The 8,128-nt window shown below is 27.0% G+C and overlaps 1 protein-coding gene across 1 annotated transcript; it reads left to right on the plus strand.

Annotated features, from left to right (window-relative positions):
• The first annotated feature begins 4,047 nt into the window (after window positions 1-4,047).
• LOC117174632 (replication protein A 14 kDa subunit-like) lies at window positions 4,048-7,818 on the plus strand. The gene is made up of 3 exons (XM_033363891.1): window positions 4,048-4,251; window positions 7,317-7,503; window positions 7,579-7,818. The coding sequence occupies exons 1-3, from the start codon at window positions 4,171-4,173 to the stop codon at window positions 7,668-7,670; spliced, it is 360 nt and encodes a 119-aa protein (XP_033219782.1). The 5' UTR covers window positions 4,048-4,170; the 3' UTR covers window positions 7,671-7,818.
• Window positions 7,819-8,128: the final 310 nt, after the last annotated feature.

Consider the following 8,128-nt stretch of genomic DNA (forward strand, 5'->3'; position numbering starts at 1 on the left):
AATTTTCAGTGAAGTTCCTACCAAAATGCAGTACCTAAACGTACTTTATTGTACTCTAATACATTTCCCAAAGTTTCAGCTCGATATTTTATTTGCAAAAAAGTTCTTAGGTTCAAAAAAATATTCAGTGAACTGAAAAACTGTGGTCGGTAATATAGGTATTTAGCTGTGTCACATGCCCTTAAGATACTATATTACATGATCGAAGAATACACGGTCTAGCCATCAGCTCCCCCAATTTCGTCCCCATTCGCACTCCACCACTTTTGGCCATCTTGGTTACCACAGCAACCGTTAGCGTCTCGATCTTCACTCAAAAGATTTGAAATCATGAATTATGGCTACATTGTAAATCAATGTCAATACCTGTGAAAGTTCTCAATATTCAAATAAGGTGCAAGAAGCGGACACTGCTGACGCTATCCGTTTGTGAAAGGGCGTCGTGTTAAGATTAATTTTGTGAAAATTGGAGTGGTGTTTCTATTGAAAATACCAATAAAATCATTATTTCATATGAATATAATATCTGAACATGAGACTTTGTGTACCCTGAGAGGGTTCTTTTGTTCTCATTTAGTGCTTATGTATATACGAAATATAAAAACGGATATTATCATAATACAGTATATGATATCGATATTTTGCATTTATTTATTTCTGCTTTCAGCCCGAAAACAATATTCTTTTTTCTCCTTAGGTGGATGATACTTCATTTCATTCGTGTTAAAAGGTACAAATCCTCAGGTGCCTTGAGAGGTTATGTTATCCATATTTCTAAGTATTTCTTCTATATTACATGTTAGATGTTATATATTTGTTTATACTTTAGATTACGTATCTCAAAAATTTCATTTACTTCCTTTCAAATATACTTAATTCTCGCGCGCTCACTTATCCAATATGGTTAAAAGTGGTGGAGCTGCTCCTTATTGGTTAACTTTTTTTAGTTGCGTGTGGCTAGACCGTGTATTCTTACATCATGCTATATTAGACAGAAATATGCAACCGCCATTCTGGTTCCTGGACATTTTGCGATAAACAGTGCGAGAAGCATGTCTTATAGTTTAATTAAAATTAAGTTTAGAATATAAGAAAAATGGTCTGCTGCAGTGCTCCGTTTTGTAAAAATAGAAACGAAGATGGATTTAAACTTTACCGTTTTCTACTAGGGCGAAGAGAAAGACTGTCAATGTGGATCATAAATTGTAGACGTGACAAATGGAAACCGAATTTAAATTCAAGATTATGCGAAGTAATTATTAATATTTATGACTATCACAATATAATTCAAATATAGGGGGTCTGAAGATTACGTTTATGTGCAATTAAGTTTCCTATGTTTGACCTACAGTCTACTATTATTTTATTATTTGTTAATATTTATTTAAAAAATCATATGATTATAGTTTTAGCGCCCGCCTATTTTTAAACTGAGTAAAATTTCGTTTGCAATCATAATTTTTGCAAGAGCTACTTTTTGGCAAAAGTGTGGGTTAAAAATCATATAGTCAAATTTAAATATTTCATATATTATATCACATAATTTTATTTATAATTTATGGTTTGATAACAATGCTTCAGTATAATTCAAAAATAAATAATCTGTATCATGTAAGTATATTTATATAATTCGATATCAATTTAGCGATTTTAAATTTGGCGGGGAACTAGAATGGTAGCTTGCATATTCCTATCTAGAGTATGTTCCGATTTGAGCAGTTGAGAGTTATTTAAAGTTTCAAAGTTGGCAATGCCAATGTATAAACATAGGCTGCCGGTGCGCAATGATGCCCATGCTTATACATGGCATTGCCAACTTTGAAACTTTAAAAAACTCTCATATACTCAAATCGGAACATAACCTAATATAGTACCTTAGTTTCATGGAGAATAAACGTATTAATGTAAATGGTTGATTTCTAAATAAATAAGATGTGCTTTCAAAGACAAAGGAAATGTTCCTATAAAAATAATATAGGATTAAAATAGACTGAATTTGAATGGAATTTGAATAGGCTGAATTCGGAAATTACTCTTTTATTTAACGAGGAAATTGGTGTATTCGTTTATTGTCTTTCATATCCTTACGCGTCTTTTATTGTTAGTACTTAATAAAAAAATTTAATAAAACGGTTTTTTTCCAAACAATAATATTGAATTTTTATTTATATTATATGTCTACTTAGAATGTTTTCCTGAAACCACCCTCTTATCTTACCCTTATCTATTATTACAGAAAATTACGTGTTTGTCAATATCTTTCCAAAATATTTGGAAACATATGATGTGTCTTTTCTTATTCATAATAAGCATAGTAATAATATTCTTATTCTTCATGATTGTGTGAAACTGCAAAACGCCTACAACGTTTTAGCATATTAGGTTAGATACCCTTCTAAACATTATGTTCAAGAAATGTTTTTCATATACTTTTATGTAACAAATACATACGTAATTGCTGTCTACTCAATCTGCAAAGTGTGAAAAATTAAAAGGAACAATATTTTTGCAAAAAATAATGTGTGTATACATTTTGTAAGCAAAACCAAATCCCACCGTGGAAGTTAAGGAACACTTTTAAACGTGAAAGTTTTCCCACAAGTTATTTAATGTGACGAATATTGAAAAATATTATATCAAATAAACGCAAAAACAATAAGCAATTTAAATTTAGTTTTGAAATTCAAATAAATATCGTTACCATTCGTTACCGGAGAATTTCCTCTACTTTACCGGAAATTTCTACCGTTACCGGTAATTTCAGGTAACGACCCAACGCTAGCAGCGACTCTCATTGGTCGCTATTGGCGCTTGATTCAAATTGGGTACAATTAACAATTATTGACATTAAAATATATCATTATTATGAATTATACATTAATATAAAAAATTACGTAAATTGTAATTCAAGGTTGGAAAAAAATAGCCATGCGTATATTTTGTAAATAATGGCTTATTTTCTTTCAATTCAAAAGATGAATTTTTATCTTCCCTGGCGGACCAAAGGAACCGAATGGAGCCTCTACAAAGTGCCCGTAAACACCCCATTGGGTTCAAATTCGGGTCCTATTTAAAAAACTCGAAAAAACAGCAAAATCAATTTTTAAATTGCTGAAATTCGGATTCTACGTTCAAATTCCCTACAGAAGGTCACGAAATAAACGCAATCGTCTTTTTTTTGCAACGGTAAGAAGTTAAAAACAATATAAGACGTATAACGCCTGTTGACTGCTACATTTCAAACGCATCGCCTGTACGTAGCAATCAACAGGCGTTATACGTCTTATGTTTTTTTTTTAATTTTTTACCTTTGCAAAAAAACTATTGCGATTATTCCGCGACCTTCTATAGAGAATTTTAACGTAGAATCCGAATTTCAACAATTTAAAAATTGATTTTGCTGCTTTTTCGACTGTTTTAAAGAGAGAGGCTCCATTCGGTTCCTTCGATCCGCCAGGGTTATTGACAAAGATTTTTGAAAAACAAAAATGTGTATTTAACGAGCCGTATCTAAAACGAAATTTTGGTACAAATTGCCGAATTTGGTTGCTATTAGCAGACAGTGGCTTGATTTTTATAATTAGCAATGATAATGTATGTTCCTTATAATAAACTTCATTATGTAACGTCCCTGAATTAAAAAGAACTGTTCTAAGCTGAAAACGTTATTTTCAGGTATTTATCTAGTATTATGGTTTTTTGCAATTGGAAATTTTCACATAAAATTATGAGACTATTCACACATATTATATTAAATGTTAGAAATATATTTATTTAAAAATTAGTTGGTGAAAAATAAGTTAGTCTTTCGAACTAAAAAAAAAAACAACTATTAATTACACAATACACGCGTTATTATTTTTTATCGCCGTAAATCACAATCTACATAATTTTCGATATTAATGTACAATCTGTAATTAATATATATTTAAATTCATATCTTTGTTAATTATACCCGGTTTGAATCGCGCGCCAACAGCAACCAATGAGGATCGCTGCGCCATGCAAGCGCAGTAGCTCAACACGCCAAGTCGCCAAAGCTGGGATCACTGGATAGAAAACGCGGCAAGTGCACGCTTCTTTGTTTTCCCTCTTACTGTCCTTAAAAAAGTCTGAAAGAAATAAAATTTGTATAAATAAAAACGATTCTGAACGGTAACGGACGCAAAAATGCTGAAGAAACGGATTCGTGGTCAAGACTTGCCCCAAAATATGGGCGAAGTTGTCATTCTGCTGGGCAAAGTTTTATCGGTGAGAGAAAACATTTCTTTAACCTCAATTTACCAGAATTAATAGGCACTTTTTTTTGGATAATTTATCTGTAAAATATGAAGAAATGTTGATTGCGAATAACTTGTAAACACAATCTATGTATTCTCGTAAAAATAATGTAATAAAATAATAGGTAAGTGATTTCTAACCTCAAATATTTTAGGGTCCATCACTGATCGAATTACGCAGTTTTCGTGTCTTTTTTTAAAATGTACAATACGAATTTTGCATTGAATCAGGTTTTTTTTAATCAAAATTGACTGGAAGCTTGAAAATAGACTTTATTTTAAATCAGTGATTTGATCGACAAAATTTGAAAAACAAAACTTTTAAATTTTCAAAGAAAGTTGTCTAGCCTCATTTTTAATGTAATTTTTCTATTTTCTTATAAATTATATTGGTTGTAAGTGTTTTTTAAAATTCTAATAATTTTAGGTTTATTTATTTTTTTTGCAAGAAATCTATATGGAATTTTACAAATTTTACCAATTTTTAGAAAAAAATCTGTCCAACTTTGATTTTAACCATTTTTTAAATAATTAGTTACATTGTTATATTTTTCAATTTTGATATCATTCAGTTTGGAATGCATATTTCGAAAATATTCTACTTTAAAAATTTTAGATTTTAATTTTTGAGCGTATATTTTAATTTAAAGAATTTTAAAATGCAATTTTAAAGACTTAAACCTTGAAAAATTAAAATCGTTCAAAATCGAAGGTTTTGGATAAAAACATTTTTAGTTGACCAACTGTGATTATAAATAAATTATTTTTAATATTGAAGTGTGCCTTTAAGATTTAAAGAATGGATCATATTTTATTTGAAATATGATTTGAATTAGTTCACAATTTTATAATTTCCAGATTTTAACGTTAAAAATTAAACTGTTTCAATTGTAAAGTCGTTAAGTAAATGTAAACGTCTAATTGAAACTTTATAAACTATTTACAATTTAAAAATAACTTCTAAATAATATTTTAGTCAAAAATATTATATTTTTAAACCAAAAAATTTAGAAGCTTTATAAGAATTTTTAAATCTTCAAAACAATGAAAAACATTTCCTAAGAAAATTAAGAATGATTTTTTATTTTGAAAAGTTAATTTTAAGAGATTATTCAAAAATTTAGAAAGATTGACAAAATTATTTAAAAAATGGATGTGGAAAATTTTAAGAAAACTTTTTTTAATTTCTAAGAAAAATCGAATCATTTTAAACAATGTTTAGAATTTCGAAAAAAATTAAAAAATAATTTATTAAATTTGTTTAACAAAATTATAAAATTTTTCAACAAATTAGGAATTTTGCTGAAATTATAATGAGGTTCCTATTTTTAAAAAAACTTACATAGAAAAAAAAACGAATTTTTCTGTCTGCAAATATCTGAATTATATATTTATTCATTAAATTTGTTTATGATATTAACGAAAATAATCTTAAGAGAAATTTTCCTCATAATATTATTTCCATTCATATTTCTTGCAATATAACTTGAAAAAACTTTAAATTATTCAAAATTATAGAAAACACGTGAAATAAGAAAAAATTTAATAATTTGTAATAAAATTAATTTTCAAGTTTCCTAATTTTTTCTTTTAGAAATTATAAATATGAATACAAAATTTTCAGATAAAATTAATTGCTTTCTTTTTAAATAAACAAACCTGAGATTTTCTTTGAATTGTCAATAGTACATATAAATTTTTCGAAAATAAATCGTTTTTAATTTGAGATTTTAAAATAGCCTTATTTAAAGTTTAACAATATTTACGTAAAAAATATTGATGCCAATGGAAATATTAATATTCCAAAAGTAAGAGCTTTTTCAAGCATATCTTACTTAACTAAAAATGTAAGATTTTAATATTAGAACATAAAAATAAAGATTTATATTATTTAAAAGCTTCTTTTTAGAGAGGAATTTAATCTGTATTCATGGAATTTTTAATGATCTCTACTTACTTTAATAGATTTTTACGATTTTAAAAGATGTTAAGGTATTTCTGGAAATTTTAACGAATTTCTAGAGAACTTGAGGGAATGAATTAAATTTTATGTCAAGGAATTTTAAAGATTTTAAGTTATTTCAAAACTTTCTAAAGTGTTTCAAAACATATCGTTTCAGATAATTTTAGAACTCTGAATATTATACCATTTTTTATTTTGCATTAAGTTTTTAATATTATTTTGAAATTATAATAAATAAGATTATAGTAAGCCAGAAAAAATTTTATTTTTGATTTATAAAATAGTAGTCTACAAAAATAATCAATTTTTGAAAATTCCTTGATCCAAATCGAAATTGGTTTGAATTTAAAAATTATTTTTATTTGAAAATATGAATTTTCCAGAATTTAAAACTTCCAAATTTCATAAAAAAGGGAGTCACAATATTTCTCAATTATAATATTAATTATTCTAAATAAAGATAATTTTGACTTGGTGATTATGAAAATAAAAATAATTTTTGCTTAGAACGAAGAATTTTCGTAAATAATTATGATTTTTTCTTGGAAAACGTAATTTTTTATGTGGAATCGGACATTTCTAAAAATAATTTTAATTTTGATTTATGCAAAAGGAATTTACAAAAAAAATTGATGTTTCAAGTCGGAATTCGTCGAAAATTGAAAATTGTTCCAATTCGGAATTTCTTTGATTATAAAAATTGTTTTATTGTTATAAATAAAAATTTGCTGGAATTCTAAAACTTCCCTCTTCCAAATTTTATAAAAATTTATAATTCATACTTTGGAACAGAACATTTCGGTAAAAAATGATAATTTTGTCTTCTTTTACAAAATTCTTTGTTCTAAATAAGAATTTTTATTCTCATGACCAAAAATTATCTAATGTTCCAAATCGGAATTATAATTATTTTCAAAAAAGACCTTGGTCGATATGAAGAATATTTTAAATCCTCTAAAATGTTTAGAAATCTCTTGAAAATGTTAAAAATCATTTGAAATCATTTAAATCTTTTAAACTTTTGTAACTCTGAATTTGTTCGTTTTGTTTGAAAAATGTTGAAACGAGTTCAGGCGGGTCAAGATGGGAAATCTGTTCAAATTAAGACAACAGACGACGTTCAAGTGAACGTAGCATTGCCAGAACCCATCGATGGGAATGCAGAAGGCTACATTGAAGTTTCTGGAACTGTTAAATCAAAATCTACTTTGTCAGCCAGTTCTTTCACCCTCTTTCCTCCCGAAATGACGGAAAATTTCTGTAAGAATTTCAGATAAATCCTGATATATTTCTTATAAATTAATAAATTATATTAAATTTTACATTTATTTACAGCGATCGATACCTACAACGAGGTTTTAATGCTTCAAAACCTTCTTGGAGACAAAAAGTGGCGCTTTTCGGAAGACTCAGTTCAGCTTTTCTAAATGAAATAATTTTAAAGTTCGTTTCAAACGCCTTTTTAAAGTCCTTCACTTCAAATATTTGATTAAAATTTCAAGTTATTATTTATTCGCTCATGAGTTATGTATGTCTAATTTTTTTTACATTAAAATCGTTATTTTGTAAGGAAAGTTAATTGGACGGCTCTTTATTTTTGTTTTCCTTCAAAATCCAATATTTCATTATTATAATTATCATATAAGGACGAATTTTCAACCAAGAAGGATTTTTTAGTCCATAAAGAAAAAACTGTTGTTCTAAATGTTGAATTTTCAAACAGAAAATATGAGTTTTTAACAGAATAGTGAAATTTTTAGTTAAAAAAATTATTTTTTACAACAAAAAAAAATGAATTTTCAACCAAAAAGATGAATCCTTAACATAATTCATTACATTTTCTATCCAAATAGTTTAATTTTCTACCAGGAAGATTAATTTTCTA

This window comes from Belonocnema kinseyi, chromosome 6 (genome assembly GCF_010883055.1).
Source record: "Belonocnema kinseyi isolate 2016_QV_RU_SX_M_011 chromosome 6, B_treatae_v1, whole genome shotgun sequence".
NCBI classification, from domain to species: Eukaryota; Metazoa; Arthropoda; class Insecta; order Hymenoptera; family Cynipidae; genus Belonocnema; species Belonocnema kinseyi.

What these genes read in the sequence shown, in the direction of transcription:
- LOC117174632 (XM_033363891.1), top strand. Translation starts at nt 4,171, where the DNA reads ATGCTGAAGAAACGGATTCGTGGTCAAGACTTGCCCCAAAATATGGGC. An exon ending in TGCTGGGCAAAGTTTTATCG is followed by an intron (nt 4,252 to 7,316) that starts GTGAGAGAAAAC and finishes AAACGAGTTCAG; the next exon opens with GCGGGTCAAGATGGGAAATC. An exon ending in CGAAATGACGGAAAATTTCT is followed by an intron (nt 7,504 to 7,578) that starts GTAAGAATTTCA and finishes ATTTATTTACAG; the next exon opens with CGATCGATACCTACAACGAG.